The following is a 17,908-nucleotide window of genomic DNA, read 5'->3' as shown; positions in this document are numbered from 1 at the left end:
AGCAGCACATGTGAGTGTATGTGTCTGCAATGGGCTTAGCTCTTATTTTCGTGTCTCAGCATCTGGCTGGTAAGCGAGATGGATTTTTGGTCTCTCCGCCCTTTGAAAGGGTTGTGGATCCGTGGGGTCCTCCATTTCTGGGGCCCGAAGTCAATCTGGCGTACTATACACTGCAGAAACGTCGAACTTATGATCAAGTGGGTACGTAGTTCTCAGTTTGCGGACAGCTGCATTCTAGATAACGTGGAACTGCATATAACATATCTTACCTGCTGGCTGAAGCACCTTCAGGCAGGACTCGGTGGATAGAATGCATCGCATGTTTCCTTCTATTCATTTCCTTTTCACTGCTTTTTCTGAACCTTTCTCATCCGGGAAATTTGATGGGAACTCACCTGCTTCCCTTTTCTCTAAGTTTTGTTATGATAATCTTTGGTAATCTCTTTATTGCAGGTCCTAAATCTCCACGGGGGAATGTCTTCGGCTGTGGCCTCCACGAGCTTCAAAATTCCGCAAACAGTCTAATCCACTATATTCTTTATCTCTTTTCCTTTTCCTATTCCATATATTCACTTTTAGTTTCTTTTAAGCTCGTTTCAGTCTCCACTCTCCTTTTCCGTTTTTGAAAAGAACAATACTAAGGCGAACAATACTAAGGACTTTCCCAGGAACATACAGCCTAATTTCCCCATGAGCATTCCCCGTAATTCCCACACCGGGCTTTCCACTTTGGGATCGATTGTCAGATAGTGTTACACCATAGAGGGTCGCTAGCTGCGTGTATTCTCCTACAATACATGATGCCACGACAAAGCCACGTGCAAGTGACTGAAAGCATGATACACAATACAACCAACCCCCTGGGGAAATTACAGTTCTCTGAATTCTATTTTCCTTTGAAAGATCCCCGAATTGTCCTGGGTATCCCCATACAATTGTAAGGGTTCGCTGCTTTCACTGTTTGGCCCAGCTCCATTATCCAGGCTTCAGGATGAATATATAACTCTATGTTGTTTCCTTCCTCCTCCCCCCTTCTACTTTCTACTTTCTACTATTTACTTTATACATCAGTTCCCAGAAAGTCTAAATAAGAATCTCCCAATATTCCAACTACCAAACCTTGCAAGAGATATACGATTCTCCTCAAACTACCAAACAATTTTCAAGCAAAAATGTCTCCTGATACCGTCAACATTGCCCCACCAAAAGCCCCCGAGACCGGTAAGAATTGCTTCCATGTCATAAACGCCGTTCCTCTTCTGAGCCTTAATGCTGACCAGACCATCATTTTCTAGGCCCGGTCTTTGTCCGCAACAGCGGCGGCCAGTGTATTGTGATGTAGAATATCTACATCACGATACGTGGCATCTGCCACGGGGGGAACATTTTACAGAGTGCTTCGACCTCAGTTACATTGATATTGAAAACGACCAATTTTTCTTACTCGCTCCGTGGATCCAGAGTTCCTCCAGTTCTCTTTGACATTGCTCCTGTTATTTGCATGTTTGGGAACAGTTATGCGAAGTTTTCGATCAAGAGTGCGTGCTCACACTCCGAGAGGCGATTGTGGAGAGGGGGATAAAAGAAGTCAAAACTACCAATGGTCGCTACTCGCTGCTTTCCTTGCGACTAGCACATCTTCTCTTTACCTCCTCTTCTTCGGATGAAAATTACGCAGCCAACTATCGATCGTAACCTCAATACCATAACTACCCGTCGCAACCAGCTATGATATTACTAGGGAAAAAGTCAAATAAAGGAAAAGAAAGGAAAAGGAAACGAACACTACAGACACTCTCCCGAACTCTGCTTCTCAACGATACACAACTGCCCTTTTCGTATTGAGAGACGCAATGCTCCTGGTATCTACCCGGATTACCTGATGCGGTCTTGCCTTCTTCACGGAGTTGTTTTAGCGAGTACGTTTTCTATATCCGCGCAAATCAAAATGTATTTGATCTTGGCATGGAGGCTCTGTGAAATCTTCCCGTTTTTCCCACTATCCTTCCCATTTTTTTACCTATTATTCTTGACGATATTGATGCGAAAGTCCTCCCCCTCCCCCCCACACCCGGCCCCCAGGCCCCCATCCCCATCCACTCACCATTTTTTCAATCTGATCAGGCAATGCCAGTTATGTTGTGATGTTATCCCTTCGTTTTTCTCAGTTATCAGAACGTTGTACTCGTACTTAACATTGGATATGTACCGCTTTCTGGCCCCTTCTTCCGGTAGCTTCTCCGACATCACTATCACCCTTATCGGTCTTCACTCGCAGAACAAGTCCATGCAATCCACGACTTTAGTTTGTGCTGTCCGAGTGAACATTCGGAAGTAGCTTGGGGAAGAGAGTCCTAGGAAGGGGAAAAAGAAAAGGTGAACCTCATTGGTCATGCATGCATGGATGGATGAGGCGGGTGTTGGATACATGGGGTTTAAAAAATTGAAATGGGATATTTTCTACTTTCTCTCTTCCCTTCCCTTCGTTTCCCTGTGTCCTTTCCAACTCAGCCGGCCGCCATAAATGCAATGTGTATTTGTTGCAAACCCCAATTTCTTTTCATCAATTTTTGTTTCCATTATCATTCTTTCTCGAATATTCCATGTTTTATGGCTTCCATTTGCCAAATTGATATCGCCATTATTAGGCCATTTCACGACACTCATTATACCCTGATCCACTATGTATTTCTTCCCCCAATATGATGACTTCTACTTGTTTTTTTTTTTTACTCTGGGACTTTTTGACTATTTTTTCGCCATGATTTTTTCTTTCTCACAAGGGATAGGCTGGGCATCTTGGACGGGCCAGTTCCCCTTTTTTTGTATTGTGCTCTGCTTTGCCTGTGCTGAGCGCAGCAAGTTCAGACGACATATACATTACATGACATTTATCTATTCAATCACTGGTGGGTGTTTTCTTGTTCCTCTTGCAATCAATGATACTTTATATTTAGTAGTAAAAAGTGGAATTAAGACGAGAGTAGATGTAATTATACATTAAATTGGGCGAGGGGGGAAGCTTTCCTTTCCTTTCTTTTCCTTTCCTTTCCCACGTAGCTCTCTCTTCCGGCCTTTTTCATAACTTCGTATCAAGGTATCTTGAGGGTCATTGAAATCATTAAGAGGAGAGATAAGAATAACGCTTGTGCAAGGGAGGAGGGATAGTCGCCTCATTTCCGCATTGTATGCGGTGTATTCATATCATAATCTATTAAAAGAAACCACCCCAAACATAAGCCCCTCTCATGGTGTATATGGCGGGGGTTTGTCATCGTCAATGCATAAAGGGCTAACATCGGGAAGATCCTGAAGCACAAACTCGCCCTCCTCATCAGGGTCGAGCAAACTTTCGGCAGCACTCGAATAAGTGTCGGTGGACGGCGAGCTGGGACAATCATCCTGCGTGCTGATATGTGGTTGATTTTTCGAAGGGAGTGGAGGTGCTTGACGTTGGTTTTGGTGCTGATCGCGTGTTAATGTTGCTGCTGGTGCTGGTGCTGCTGCTGCTGCTGACTCTGCTGCTGGTGTCGGATCCAATGAATCGAAATTTGGCGGTGGTATCTGGGGCGGGTTGGCATGCTGGAAGCTCCTGCGTAAGTAACTTGAATACCTGACTTGGCAAGGGGGGAAGGAAGGGTAAAATTAGGTATGTAAAAATATGTATCTATGGAGTATGCAAGGAAAATGCTACACAAAGTCCCAATTTTCTCCCTTACCGTAAAATTGCCCTGGGGGGGACAGATAAAGCCACTGGCTTCTCCCGACGATATCCCCACCAACAGCACATTATCCCCCTGAGCGCCAGCAGACGCAGGAATCGGAAGAGGATCCTCCATACCTCCTTTTGTTCCTCCTCCTATCCCAATACCTCTCTCCTGTCCACGCTTTTCTCCTTCAGCCCTTCTACTCCTCTCCCGCTCCCTCTCTTTCTCCCTCTCCTCAATCTCCGCAAAATTCTTTGCCTTCAAAACCACCCCTTCCCCCTTCCTCACCTCTCCAACGAGCTCCCCATCCTCCCAAACCCCATTCCTCAACCACAAGCCCGAAAACTTCCCCTTCGAAATCTGGCAACCCTCGATATCGCAATCCTTCAAACTCGAATCCTCAATCATGCTCTGCGAGATTTTCACATTGTCGAGCTTGCTCCGTTTAATGGTGCACGGCAATGGGCCAACGATGGAGTTGCGGATATTGCTTTTGTCGACTTCGGTTTTTGCGATATTTGTAACCGGATTTGGCGTCGTGGTGGTAGTGGGGATGTTATTGTTGTCGTCTGGCATGCACAGGAATTCAGACCCACTCAGCTTGGAATGCGTGATGCGCCCCGTGCCCGATAGTGTTGACCTGCGCAGGTGCGATCCCAAGATGTACTCTGCGTTTGACACAGTGACTCGTCGCATGTTGGTGTGGTTGATGTTGCTGCTGGAAACGGTGCTGCGGGATATATGACTGTGTGAGAGGGTGCTGCTGCCTTTGCTGCTGCTCCCCCTCCTCTTGCTGCTGCTGCCGCTGCTTTCTGCATTATTGCTACTATCTAGACCTGTTCTAGATCTCTGAGATTTCAAAGTTGAGTGCCAGATGTATGTATTTTGGATTGTTGTTGAACTGTCCAGGTCGTCTAATACGAGATCGTGAAGTTGGGAGTGGCTGACAGTGGGGTGGTATGCAGAGTTGTTCGCGGGAAGGATGGTAAGGAATGTTAGAGCGCAGTATCTTGCTGTTGGGATTTTGGAACCTGATTTTAACTTCATGGTTGGAATGGCTGTTGGATAGGATGCGAAAAACAAAGAAGAATGGATCTGATGTTACCGCGCATCTACGACAGACGAGGTATAAAGAATTGAAGACGGCTGATAAGTTTGCGTCGGAATGATTGATCCTCGTGTTCGGGAGTTAGTATTCCCTGCAATCGGAAACGCCACAGTTGCTCATTCAAACATCACTCTAATTACTGCGCCCTCTTCTAAGGCGGAAGGACTATAATATCATTTAGGTCCTATGCTGTGGTTTCCTTCGTCGGCCATTGCACTCCTCTTTAAAAACTCCCATAATGTGTACGTAAATATCTATATTTTGTAGAGAGCTCAAATCGTTGAAGCAGTTAAAACCTCTGTTATACCCGTGTCTGTATGACTAGCTGCCAAATTTAAACGAAGCAGGTTATAGTACAGAGAGAGTTGAGGCGACAGACCTGGACAATAAAATGAACCCATAAACGTTTATAAGAAAAATAAACTAACAACTGACAAACTTGACGAAGAAAGCCAACTGGCAAAACTTGGACTTTATTGGAGTCCTTTGAAGGCAAGATGATACTCGAAAGTTTTCAGTTGGATGACCCCTCCTGCCCGGCGTTTACCAACAAGCCAGCCGAGGCATCTTCAATCTCCCCAATGATATGTAACATCAACTCCGCTGCACCTTGGCCCACCTGCTCCGCCTCGTTGCCAATCTCCATCTCAACCCGAGCCTTGATCTCCGCGTCCGTCGATATCTGCTGCACGAACGTCCTCAGCGGAGCAAGGAACTTAGACTCGAAGGCTGGGTGGAGTTCCTGTATCTGTAGCTGTTTGTAGAGGGTTGCGGATTGGGTGAGGAAATAGTACAGATTCAGGATGGCGAGATGGTAGGGAAGCAGATGTTGAGTAAATGTCAGCCAGGTGTTGATGGGATGGTCGGTTTTGGCGGTCCCGAGCGAAAGCCAGTCATCCGGGATGGGTTCGTAGATGCGTGGGAAGAGGATGGCGAAGTGAGTGGGGTCGATGAAAGGGTTTTTTTTCTGACCAGGGTGTACGTTTGGCGTTGTTGCTGCCAGGAGATCCTCCTTGAGCCATCCTATTGCTGGTTCTCGGGCGTATTGTAAATCCTCGTCCTCGAGAATTTGTCGGATGAGATTAAAACGGACGACTGGGTCGGGGTTGCTGTGAAATATTGTTGACGGAACGCGCTCCATCCGGCTAAAACTGCGGAAACCAGGCGCACGGATACAAGCCGTGAGCTGGATGATGAATTGGGGTAAATTCAGTTTCGTTTGGAGGAGATGAAGATGGGTTAGAACTCGCAATGACGGCCAGCGAACAGAGCGAATCGACCAGAGCTTCGGGCTCTTCCATCACAACTGAATATGGAGATTCACCTTCGCCGAGGAAATGTGAATATATGGCGGCAAGATCAGGGAAGACTGGAATAGCTTTTACTGGCTGGCCTGACGAGAGCAGTTTATCAGCCGCAGACCGCGCTGCCAGCAGCAGGAGACAACCGTGTCTTTGAAGGTGGATATCTTCCGCGTGTTTCGGAGTTTCTTCAAAGTCTAGAGGAGGTGGCTGCTGGTCACCAGGCTTGGAAATGATATCCAGCAGTTCATTTGTTTCTATGCCAAAATCTCGTGAAAGTGCCTAAAGATAGGATTAAAGAATTAATTAGTATCATGAGAAATCAGCAATAGGAAAAAAAAATAGCGGGCGCTAAGGAATTCAGACAAACATACAATAATCTTCCCAACGGTCATATCGCGCTCTTTCAAATAGTCCTCCTTCCCAAACGCCCCAATTAAGCTTAGAGAGGAGTGCATCTGGTTCCTAGTATCCAATTTCTCCTGTAACCGAAGTGCCCACAGCATGCCAGCAGGCGTCGCATTGACGCAATGTAGAAGGTATGTTTTCAAAAGCTCAATGAGACCAAACTGCATAAGTCTATTGATCAAAGCGCTTTCCTCAGACCCTACAGTTCCGGGATGCGATTCAGCTTCGGGATCTGGCGCAGTAGTCTCTTGCGCACTCTGCGTCAATAATATTGATTCGCTCGTATTCCGCGGCGGGAGACGGGGACGTTTCTTTCCCGCTATGTCTCTGAAGAATTCTAGCACTGCAGCTGTCGTTTCCACGGTCGGGAATGCAGTGTATGCTTCCAGCACGGCTTGGAGGGAGGTAGCAACAAAACGACTGGGATATCTGGTCTGGATGCGGGAGTGGAGGACTGAGAGCATGGAAAGGAGACAGTTGAATTGTAGGACATGGACGGGCACGTTGGAGGTAGCCGCTGATGATTTATCGTCTGCATTTTCGTCGTTGTCGTTCATACGGGGTTCCTCCTCCAGTTTAACCTCTCCAACGGCTTCACTGAGTCTCCTGTCGTCCTCTCTGTCCATATCATCTCCATCCTCGTCCTGCACAGGCTCCAACTTCATCAATGAATTACAAACCCGCAAAATAACCTCTCGCGGATTCCCTAGCCTGGCCACATCCTGCAGGCATTCTTGGGACGCCGGCATCATAGGGAGAAGCAGCTGGACCAGGTCCCAGCCAATATTTACGGTCAGCTTTTCATCTTGGAGAAGATTGTGGAGAATCGGGAGGCGTTCCCGCGTCAATTGGTATTCTAGGATGGTGAGATAAGTCAGGTAATCTGTTTCGGGTGGGAGGGCTTTGACAAGAGGGTCATCTCGTTCATCAACAACCATGATGGCGATGCTCTGGAGGGTGAGAAAGGCTGTTCTTATGCAGGTTCTTATGCAGGTTTCTTTGCAGGGCGCATTAAATAGGAGCGTGGAGGTACAGAGCTGAAACAGATGTTCGTGTCAGCCGCAAACCTCACTCAATCACGGGGTGAATAAAAGAATGGGAATTTTACGGATGCAGAGTCGCAAGAGCTGTAAAGCAGTAAAGATTGTTTCCGTCCAAGCCTTAACATTCAAAACATCTAAAATCTTGTCTCTGGATTTTTGTTCCTTGGTTAAATTAAGGTTGATCAAGGGATGACGTAATACCAATATCGGAATCCTCCCCACACTGACGCGCATACATGAAAGGTATGCAAGAAAAATATCAAAGGAAAAAGTAAATGAGTTGATATATCGTCCGCACAACGTCAAACTATTATAGCCGCCATTAGAGCACCCCAACCAATCCTCGTTAAATCTTCCATCCCTATACCCAAAAGCCTATTCGGAACAAGCGCCTCGAGAGCAACCTCATCATCTCTATCGACTTCCCCACCTTCTCCCCAGGGGATATCCCGCGTAAACACCGCCGCAGCGCACAGCTACAGGTTCTGCACACTTGCCACCTTCACCGCCAGAGGCAAGATGTCCGGCGTGACCACGAAAATACCATTAAACGGGCTTATATTCGTAGTAGCTACCTCTTCGTTAGAACAGCCGTTCGTCGTCAGGAACAACTCACCGTTTTCCAGATAGGTCCTGGCACCCTCCGCAAGTGCTTTCCCCAAAAATCTCATCCCAGTTGCACCAGCCGCCCAATGCGGAATTGAAGGTTCGGGTGATTTGGATTGGGATGGGGTTGTAATCGCCGCGCGTAGGCGGTCGAGTCCGGCGAGAGGACGAATGGGTAAGGACGGTCCTCCCTGGGAGCTCCGGTAGGGGTGAAGGTGTACAGTATTTGCGCCGGGGATAATTGGGATTGGCGGTTTGGTAATAGACTTGCCTTGTGACGAAGGGATCGGAATGGTGATTTATCTAACTTACAATCAAAGACTTCGAGGGCAGTCCAGAAGCATTACATTCGCTGAATTTCCAGAAACAATCGATGGGGCAATTCTCGCGCTTCACTCGCGCTTCAATTAAAGAAATGCCACAGTTGAGAGCGGCCCATCAAGCGCGAGGTTTTCCAATGCCTGAGATGGGACATATCTCGGGCCGCTAACACATTGCTGCCCACAGCCCTGCAACAAGTTCAGTTATTCTATTTTATCAATATGTAAGACCTATTGATAGAGTGCATCTTATCGCCATCAAGAGAATTAATTCATTTCCCTCCAGCAATGGCACACCAAGGGCCTCCTTGCGCTGATGTTCCCTCATTGGGGCGAGCTCGAATACTATGCATGGATGTCATCAGTATCGGCGTCTTGAACAACTCCAAGACGCTGCAACGCCATCTCGTGTCCAATCTGGAGCACTCTGCACATGTTACGGAAGCTCGAGGGCCGTTTTCCCAGTGGTCTTTGTTTTGAGAGTCTGTTCCGCCCCTTGCTGGCATTCTTTGGTTTGAACCTCTGGTTACTCATTGCGGTATGTAAATATATCCATCATTGGTGGCGGCAGGACACATTGTTTCGTCCAACTATGACTTGGATTTCGGGTTACACTTACCGTGTACACATTGTTTAAAAAAGTTGAACGCTCAAATTCTATCACCTCATCTAAAACACACTCACATCACACTAACTTCATACTCACCATCTCAACAAATGCACCACCACCACCTCAACACCGAGTTAGGGATTCGGATTAGAGGTTAGAGATAAGCAATTAGGGGTTAGGGGTTGGGATTCGGTTAGGATTAGGGGTTAGTTAGAGGGTTAGAGCCTGAGAGCGATGATATAACTAAGCCATTTCATTGTGGGTTCTTCCGATGTGTGTATTAATAATATTTCATGGTAATTATATTTGAGTAGGGTGGTCTTTGATTGAGATGTTTACATCACTGCACGATTCTGAAGGATTTTCTGCCCAAGATTTAAGCATGTTCCCTTTAGATTTGAAGAAGACCCTGTTCAAATGTCTGACTAATCAAGTACAAGGCATAACTAACTAGTTAAGTAACTGACGACTATTTTTGCTCTGGAGGCTCAACTTTAACGACACATACCAGAGGAATCGCCTCTGTTTGATAATTATTATAATTTAGTGAATCAAGGTTGACCTGAATGATGTCACCGATCTTCTCTGCCGCTCGATCCGTCTATTCGATTCCTTTCGCCTCTTCTGCTGTACTATGGAGGTCAAAATCACAGTGTCTGCTCGGATGCACCGGCAACGCGTTTGGCTAAGGGGAAAAAAGGTTTCCAGCTGCAGCTCCAATCTTTGAATCCACCGCGGGATCAAAACAAACAAATAAACACCAACAGGATTTCATGATATTATTACGGCGTCCCCACCAATAATAGCCTGCGGCAGAATCGGGGTTCCGTGGGTCGTTTCCCACAATCATTGACAACCTTAATCGTTCTTGAGGTTTGGTGTTGATTGGCCGTGATGCCGGGGGATCCATGGCACCCGTGGTCGCCAAATAATTGAGAGCCCAAGGAGCTGTGTTCTTCAGCAAAGAGAGAATGTGGGGTAGCAGCAAAAAAAACGTATATAAAGTCAAAAGACTGGGATTAGAAAGATCGATCACAAATCGTTCTGGGTGCTTCGGCAAATATTCCCGACATCTGAGAAGAGAAAAGAGATCCCTTCCTCTTTTTTTCATCCTTCTAAGTCTCTCTCTGTTCACGTTTTCCGCTATAGTATTCTCTCTTTCTGCTTCTTCTCTCTTCTCCGTATGGATACTGCTTTACGGATGAATTAATGATTCTCTTCTTTTAAGCTCCCTTTCTCTTTCTTCTCTTGGTCCTGTCTCCTCTTGCCCGGAGTGGTTGTTGCCTTTCTCTGCCTGGGCTTACTACCTTGTTGAAACTGGTGCATCCCTGATGTGAGTGTTCCGCAAAGAAAAACAAGAGCCTCGATTCCCCCGTGATCTTGCTGTAGCAAACCTCTTCATCTTCCTCCCCCGCTACCGCATTCCCCGCTGTGGCTGCCAGGAGACACAACTTTGCGGTGCCGTTGTCCCGGGCCGTGGCAGCGGCCTCAAAAGCTCCGGCAAGGATAAGAAAGAAGCAATTGCACCCACTCTCTCCTTCCCCTGCGTGCGCACCACAACCCCAAAACGATAATGGCGACCGAAACCAAGCACTTCACCTCCACCTCTCCTCCCACCTTTACCTCCTCGCCTCTGCGCAGTCAGCTCACTGGATCGCATAACGCTTCCCGTCTACAATTCAACCACCTAATAAAAACCCGTGTCAAATCCGCGTCCGCTCCCCCAGCCTCAGCCGCAGCCTCCTCAAGCTCAGACACAACATCAATGTCAATACTAACCTCTTACCCTTATGCGCATCCCGTAGACGACTCCGCCCCGATCCGACACGACAAACCCAGCCTCCTCAGACGGTTCACTAACCGCCTCCAGCTCGCCTACTACCGCTACGAAGTCACCTATGGCATCTACGTCATGACCCCCGAGGAGAAATTCGTCGCCAACACCTTCCTGCTTGTGTTTATCTCGCTGCTTCTCTGGGGCTTGTTTTTATATTTCCCGCCCTTGCTCTTCCAGAAACTGAGCCGGCTAGCGTGGATTTTGACCGGGGCGGGCATCGATGGCGTGAGGGAGAGAGTGTCCGCGGAGTTGAAATTGGTCAATGGCAGTACTGGTACTGGTGCGGTTCCTTGTCCCGGCGGCCCTTGGAGTACTGGAGTCACCATAGCCATCTCTCCAACAGTTTCTCATCAACTGCTACCGCGGTCTTGAGTGCAAGAAAGAAAAAAAAGAAAAGGAAATCTCAATTTTGCTCCGCTATGAAAGGCGTTTGCCCTCTCTTATTCCGGTTTGTTTTTTGGTTTTTGGTTTCTTGAACATTACATTCCTTGGTTTTCCGGTACGTTTTCTTGGGTTTTTAACGTGAAATCACGAGCCAATGATGATGACTTGCAGGCCAAAATTTGCCTGCCAAAAATATGCATATGTATATTTTTAATGAAGGCAGGTATTGCTGACAACAAGATTTGTTTTTCCTTTTGATCTAGGATCAGCATAATAATATTATTAACCACGTGTTTTCGCCGGTTTTCCTCGCGTTTGTCACCCTTGCGCTCATACATGTATGTGCGCCGTCTACATTGTTAGAACGGGGAACAATTAATAATTGCATTTGATTTAGTCTTTCCTTGTGTGTTCTGTGGTGGTGGTAATTTTTCTATTTGGAGTTGCATACGTCAATTGCGAATGAATTAGTTGGCTTAACAAATACCCTGGTCCCCCATATCACCTCACCGCTCTCTACTTGATCGAAGTGGTTGGAACCCGCCCACGCTGTTTGTGTCTGACTTTCAACAAAAAGAAGACTATATCGTGCAATTCACGCTTGATATATGGATTTTTTCCCTCTCTTTTTTTCTCCCCTAAGTCAAGGCGCAGAACATCCCTTGTATAGATAATTTGTGGGCACTTCAGATCCGCCACTCTACTCACATGCACGCCCAGATCGATTTCTTCGAGCTATGGAATGTAGAGATGTCGATTTTTCAAAATTTTTGTCTCACACTAAGAATTTAAACTGAAATCTCATTCCTAGTGTAAAATGATATCATCGAACTCTGGCAGTGACACAAAACATGAAAAGGCGAATTGCTGTAAATCCTTGTCATCTTTGTGTACCGGTACAACTAGACACAGGCAGGCAAGGTTTAACCATCACACATGATAATAACTGGTGCTGTTATTGGAGTCAGTACTTTATATTTATGTAGTTAAAGCCCCCAGGGGATGCCTAAGCCCTCCCAACCTCGGGCGTGACACTCTGATTCAAACTTCATTTTGTATGTTTTTATGTATGGCAGATAGGACATCATCTGATTGATCTGACTGCCCCTTCGCTGTTTTCTTTCTACATGATGCTTTTGTTGTCTGTCCCAAGCACCATGTATGAAAAACAATGTCAGATTCATTCAGATACTTTTTCAGGGTCTTTAACACCCATTGCCTTCAATACAGTACAGATATCACTGCTTGCTTTTGCTGAAGGCAATCTCAAGATAGAGACTGTTGAAGTCAGGCTGTGGATGGAATAAGAACCTTGGCAAACCTCAGCACAGGCAAACAAATACGTGCAAGGGATATATATATATATATATATATATGGAGCATTTGTTGCCAGCTAAACCTGAACCACCCCATCAAATATGAAGAGCTAAAAAATTAACACGAGAAAAAGAGAATTCCTCTCCAGAGTGGAGCTCATATTTACGCCCTATGTTTGCCCTCTTAAACATCAAACCTTCATCCATATATCCAATCCTTTGATCCAACATAGTGTCCTAGATAGAAGGAGAAGAAACGGCGGCGATCTCTAATCAAAGAAAGCAGCCTTGGGAGGCACAGGAAGTGACAACACTGTCTGCACACACAGATCTTGAAATAGTAGAGCTCTGAGTACGAATCGAGGAAGTATGAGTTGCTGGGTACAGGGTACAGGGTACAGGGTGCATGCGGCCTGTACTGCCCCTATTTTACACAGTGCCCAGCAGATCTCAGGATGTAGCTTGCTCTTATCCTGTGGGAGGAACAAAATCTTCCCGTTGTTGTGCAGACAAATCCTCCTGCAATTGAGAAAGCACAGTCAGTGGTGCTGTTGAAATCAATGGAGCTTGGCTTGCTTGGCGGCTTGGCAGCGTGGTCCGGCTGTGGCTGTTCCAACTGGGTGCGGCTGAGGCAGCCAACGACAACAAAACTCCCGCATCCCAACTCCCCTTAGCTATCCAGGCTATCCAGGCCATCCTGTTCTCACCGTGCCACGGCCAATCGTCGCCCCTGTTCTGCCGTGGATCAGCCACTAAAATGAACCAGGCCAACCCCCATTCCTCCAAGCAACAGAGCGGTGCTGTCGTCAGAGTTTCGGAAAATTGATTTCGAAACCCGCCTCCTTCGAACGAACCCATCACTTTTTTTTCCTGCCTTGTCCATCCCCCGATTCCTGCGTCTATCTCTCCGTTTTACTACCCCATCGCATTCGTTCTTTCATCGCCATCTCCCGCGCCCTCCGTCCAGCGCTCTCTTCCGGGAGAAAGGTGAAAACAAAATCCGTGAGAACATGGCAGCGAACGACTTCTACCAGCCTTACACCTCAGACCACTCCCAACAGCAACAACAGCAACAGCAACAGCAACAGCAACAGCAACAGCAACAGCAACAACCCTTAAATCCCGACAGAACGTCACCTCCGCCAGTCTGGTCCAACCAAAGTCTTCCTCCACTTCGCACCCCTTCGCCATACGGTGCGTATGGAAACCCCTATGACCGCGACGGTTGTCAGTATAATCCCCGCTCAGACCATGGCTATCCCCCTTCCCCTGGAGTTCAAAGTTTCGGAGGAGCTGTCGGCGGAGGCATAGGCATGACGGGAAGGCCGCATGGCACTGATTACTACGCAGACGATATCCCTCTCAAGGCCAATGCTCAGCCAACCACTGGTGGACGGCCGGAGTGGATGGATCCAGATACCCACTACCCCCTTGAGCGAGAGAGCCAACGCGTGCCACTGAACCCAAACCCGACAGCGAGACACTCGAAGGGATGGGAGAGGAAAGGGAGAAGGTGGCTGAAGAAGAAGATACCTTTTGTAACGTACTTTGTTACCCTGGTGCAGGTTGCTGTGTTTATTGCGGAGTTGGTTCGGAGTGGTAAGTGATTTTTTTTTCTTTCTTTGTTTGTACTCATCGTGTGTTTTCATTTTCATTTTTTCATTTTACTTTTATTGACGATTCCCCAGCCCAATTGACAGGATCCCCAATCATGACCAAACCACAGTTTAACCCCATGATCGGCCCATCGCTCTATATTCAGATATACATGGGTGCCCGATACGTTCCGTGTATGCGGAACGTGGAAGGCGTCCAAAACAACCCAAATGCCACGAACGGCCTCGTCCCCTTCCCTTGCCCAAATACCACATCCTCAGACCCCTCTGCTCCCGAAAACCTATGCCGTCTCTCCGATCTCTGCGGTTTCAAAAAGACCAACAAGGTTCATGATCCGACACCCAACGGCAGCCTTGACGATAGACCAGAGCCAAACCAATGGTTCCGCTTTATCGTCCCCATCTTCCTACACGCCGGTCTGATCCATATCGGATTCAATATGATGGCCCAACTCACCATCGGCGCAGACATGGAACGCGCAATCGGTTGGTGGCGTTACGCCGTCGTCTACTTCGCCAGCGGCATCTTTGGCTTCATCCTCGGCGCTAATTTTGCGCCTGCCGGCATCGCCTCCACCGGCGCCTCGGGGAGTCTATTCGGGATCTTCGCCCTTGCTTTTCTTGACCTTCTGTATTCCTGGAGTAGTCGGTCGAACCCCGTCAAGGAACTCCTCATTATGCTGATTACGATCGCCATCTCCTTCGTCCTCGGCCTCCTACCCGGCTTGGACAATTTCTCGCACATAGGCGGTTTCATGGTTGGCTTGGTGCTGGGCATTTCTGTTCTTCGCTCACCGGATAAGCTGCGCAAGCGCATCGATTCGATAACTCCTCATCACGATCCCTATGACCCACTAAGTGCTAGCGGGGCCCTAGGAGCCGGAGCTGGGGCCGGCGGTGCAATTGATAATCCAAAGACGGCGTTCATGGTAAAACAGCCTGTGAAATTTTTCCAGGGGAGGAAGCCGCTCTGGTGGGCGTGGTGGGTTATTCGGGCGGGGACCTTGGTGGGGATTCTGGTTGCGTTCATCCTGTTGTTGAATAACTTTTATAAGTATCGGTCGACGTGTGGGTGGTGCAAGTATTTGTCGTGTTTGGTATGTTGTATTTTTCGTTTCTTGTCTTTTCATGCCTTTCCTTCCTCGCTACGATGCTGGATATGATGAGTTGTTATTGCACTGTGCGTATTTGGTTATGGTGCACTGCTAACTTCTCTCTCTATCATAGCCTATTGCAGGGAAAAATTGGTGCGATGTTGGGAAGATCGGTTAGGAAAAAGAACAAAAATCGACCACCCTCGGCCAGCTACCTACGTATCTTACCAGCCTGCCTCTCTACTTACCCTTCTGTCTTGTATTCCGTCCCGCCTTTTCTAACGACCGACATGCCTCCCTCCCGGTGCCTCTCCCAATCCGCCAAGTTCCTAAGAACCCACATGGCGAAAGATTTCTTCCTTTTCTTTGCTTTACCCCTTACACTTCTGTTTACCCGGCATCTACATAGAGTAATACCATTTTGTTGATTATTTATCTATATTTTTTTTGTTGCTTTACCTTCATTTATTCGGTGTATGGCGGTATAATATCCTTCTTCCTTTTAAATCTTTTCTTTTCTCTCTCGAGAACCCGTGTTGTTTCCCTGTCTTGTTATCTGTCTCGTTCTATTATCTTCCTCGGAATTTGGAAGATGGATACTCCAATTTGTTTCACCCTTCAGCTCCTTTCGCTGCCGTTTAATGGTTGGTTTGTTCGGTACATAGAGATTTTAGCGTTAGATCTTTTTTGCCCCTTTCAATTTTTCTTCCCACCTAGTTTATCTGTCGGGTTGTGCTGTTTATTTCACTCCCACCCGGTTTTTAATTGTTGCCTGAAATGTCTTCACATTTTAATATACTCTCATGACACTTCCTTTTTGTTTATGCTCTGGGTGGGTTTTTGTGTGGGAGTAATTCATCTTTTCTATTTCCCTTCTCCCAATCTTTCCCCTACCTCCCCCTTTTTTACCAGCTGCCAGTTAGAGCATCGAGGGACATACAAGTATATCGTTAATGATCACCACGTTTCCCAGGCCTTGTTGTCTGTGTAGCTAAATTCTTCCTCTGCGTATCGTAATCCACTATTCTTCCAACATTTAACAATATATAATACAGCGAATGGACGACACTACAATCCCAACCACATATACTCCCTATCCACCCCTTGCCTCTCAATCCACGGCAAGCATGCATCCCACAAACCGCCTAATCTCCCCATCCCCGCCACCAACCACCCGCTCCCACGCCACCCGATCCCCGCGCTCATACCACGTCAAAAAAAGCCACAAACACAAAATCCGCATACCCGGCCTCCGCGCCCTCGAAGAACGGCCCCCCCCGCGGCCCCTCGCGGCCCCTCAACAACATCTGCCGCGCAACCTCCACATCCGCCTCCACGCTCTCCCACGCCTGCTCCACTCCGCGCTTATCCCCCGCCATCGCCTCCAGCGTCACCCCGAACATCTCCTCCCGCGTCCGCCGGAAATACGCCGCGCCCCGCTCGTCGAGGAGCGCAGGGATCTGCGGCACCAGGATCCGCCGCGTCGCGGGCACCAGGGCGCTGACCTGCTTCATCGTGGCTGCCGACTGAGGGGAAGAGGGTAGGGTGGTCAGGAGCCGGAAACGGAAACGCCCCGTCTAGGTGCAGGGCGATGGACCAGCTGTCGTTTATGACGCCATTGGGGTTGGCGGTGGGGTGGGCGAGGGTGGCTGGGTGGGCGATGGCGGGTAAGGGGTACGGGAGGTAGTTGGTGCTGCCGGGGAGGGGCGGGACAGAAAGCGATTGCAGTAAGGGCGCGATGTCTGGGTAGGAGATGAAGGATTGGGTGTAGGGGATCTTCTTGTAGTTTGAGGACGAGGTGGGTGCGGAGGGTATTGGGGGACCGGGATTTGAAAGGGACTGTTTTGTAAGGTGGGGTTAGTTTTGGGATTCTTCTTTTCTTCTTTTTTTCCCTTACGGTTTCTTCTGAAGAAATTCAATGGATAATAGTATGGAAAACTGGTATGCACACTTGGGAGTTTAGAGGTGATGTGAGAGGAATAAGGTACTAGTACTATTCAAGATCAAATCCCTGATTGATTATACCGTTAGCAGGAAGGCAGGTAAGTGGAAAGTGGTTGAATTTGAAACGACATCAGGTGCGCGCGTATATCTGGATTAATACGAGAGCTTATAGTTGCAAGAACTTGCAGGCCTTGCTATTACCAGCTGTGCTTTAGAATTTAGTACAGTCGGCTTTTCTAAAGCTGCTCCTTAAATTGGCTGCCTCATGGTATTGATGAGTCTCTGGTATCTGCTTTAGATACTCTGTGGGTTTTAGAAACTTTTGGATTGGTTTTTTGGTCTAATTTCCGATCTGGCACTGGAGAGGCAACTCGGCTATGCATATATCCATCCTGTTGACTAGTTTTGATAAGCCAGGATCGGACAGACCCAGATATCAGAAAGCAGCCGAATCATGGGTTAAGGGGAAGCGTACAAGTAAACAGGAAGTAATCGATGTACCAGGTGTATGCCCCCTCTACAGGCTCGAAATGTGCTTCAAAATCACCAATCAGTCGTAAGTGGTGACTTAATTTGAAGGAAGGTTTGGAACTGTCAATTTCTTGTCTGTCAAA

General features: G+C 47.6%; 6 protein-coding genes across 6 annotated transcripts; 2 read left to right on the top strand and 4 right to left on the bottom strand.

The window, feature by feature from the left end:
- Positions 1–1,645: 1,645 nt before the first annotated feature.
- On the bottom strand, positions 1,646–2,247 carry HCAG_06490 (predicted protein; the record flags this gene model as incomplete). The annotated part of the gene is made up of 3 exons (XM_001538835.1): positions 1,646–1,726; positions 1,785–1,928; positions 2,179–2,247. The coding sequence occupies 3 exons, from the start codon at positions 2,245–2,247 to the stop codon at positions 1,646–1,648; spliced, it is 294 nt and encodes a 97-aa protein (XP_001538885.1).
- Positions 2,248–3,246: 999 nt separating this feature from the next.
- HCAG_06489 (predicted protein) lies at positions 3,247–4,754 on the bottom strand (the record flags this gene model as incomplete). Its single annotated transcript, XM_001538834.1, has 2 exons — positions 3,247–3,582; positions 3,720–4,754. The coding sequence occupies 2 exons, from the start codon at positions 4,752–4,754 to the stop codon at positions 3,247–3,249; spliced, it is 1,371 nt and encodes a 456-aa protein (XP_001538884.1).
- A 575-nt stretch (positions 4,755–5,329) lies between these two features.
- Positions 5,330–7,462, bottom strand: HCAG_06488 (predicted protein; the record flags this gene model as incomplete). Its single annotated transcript, XM_001538833.1, has 3 exons — positions 5,330–5,910; positions 6,083–6,398; positions 6,491–7,462. The coding sequence occupies 3 exons, from the start codon at positions 7,460–7,462 to the stop codon at positions 5,330–5,332; spliced, it is 1,869 nt and encodes a 622-aa protein (XP_001538883.1).
- A 3,214-nt stretch (positions 7,463–10,676) lies between these two features.
- On the top strand, positions 10,677–11,312 carry HCAG_06487 (predicted protein; the record flags this gene model as incomplete). Its single annotated transcript, XM_001538832.1, has 2 exons — positions 10,677–10,743; positions 10,909–11,312. 2 exons carry the CDS (start codon positions 10,677–10,679, stop codon positions 11,310–11,312), a joined length of 471 nt encoding a protein of 156 aa, XP_001538882.1.
- Positions 11,313–13,650: 2,338 nt separating this feature from the next.
- On the top strand, positions 13,651–15,528 carry HCAG_06486 (conserved hypothetical protein; the record flags this gene model as incomplete). Its single annotated transcript, XM_001538831.1, has 3 exons — positions 13,651–14,239; positions 14,341–15,353; positions 15,484–15,528. 3 exons carry the CDS (start codon positions 13,651–13,653, stop codon positions 15,526–15,528), a joined length of 1,647 nt encoding a protein of 548 aa, XP_001538881.1.
- A 779-nt stretch (positions 15,529–16,307) lies between these two features.
- Positions 16,308–16,864, bottom strand: HCAG_06485 (predicted protein; the record flags this gene model as incomplete). The annotated part of the gene is made up of 2 exons (XM_001538830.1): positions 16,308–16,371; positions 16,596–16,864. 2 exons carry the CDS (start codon positions 16,862–16,864, stop codon positions 16,308–16,310), a joined length of 333 nt encoding a protein of 110 aa, XP_001538880.1.
- Between the last annotated feature and the right edge of the window lie 1,044 nt (positions 16,865–17,908).

The sequence above is a fragment of the Histoplasma capsulatum genome, genomic scaffold (genome assembly GCF_000149585.1).
Source record: "Histoplasma capsulatum NAm1 scaffold_6 genomic scaffold, whole genome shotgun sequence".
Classification (NCBI taxonomy): Eukaryota; Fungi; Ascomycota; class Eurotiomycetes; order Onygenales; family Ajellomycetaceae; genus Histoplasma; species Histoplasma mississippiense.
Note: the sequence above shows the minus strand (reverse complement) of the source record. Positions and strands in the feature narration are given on the sequence as shown.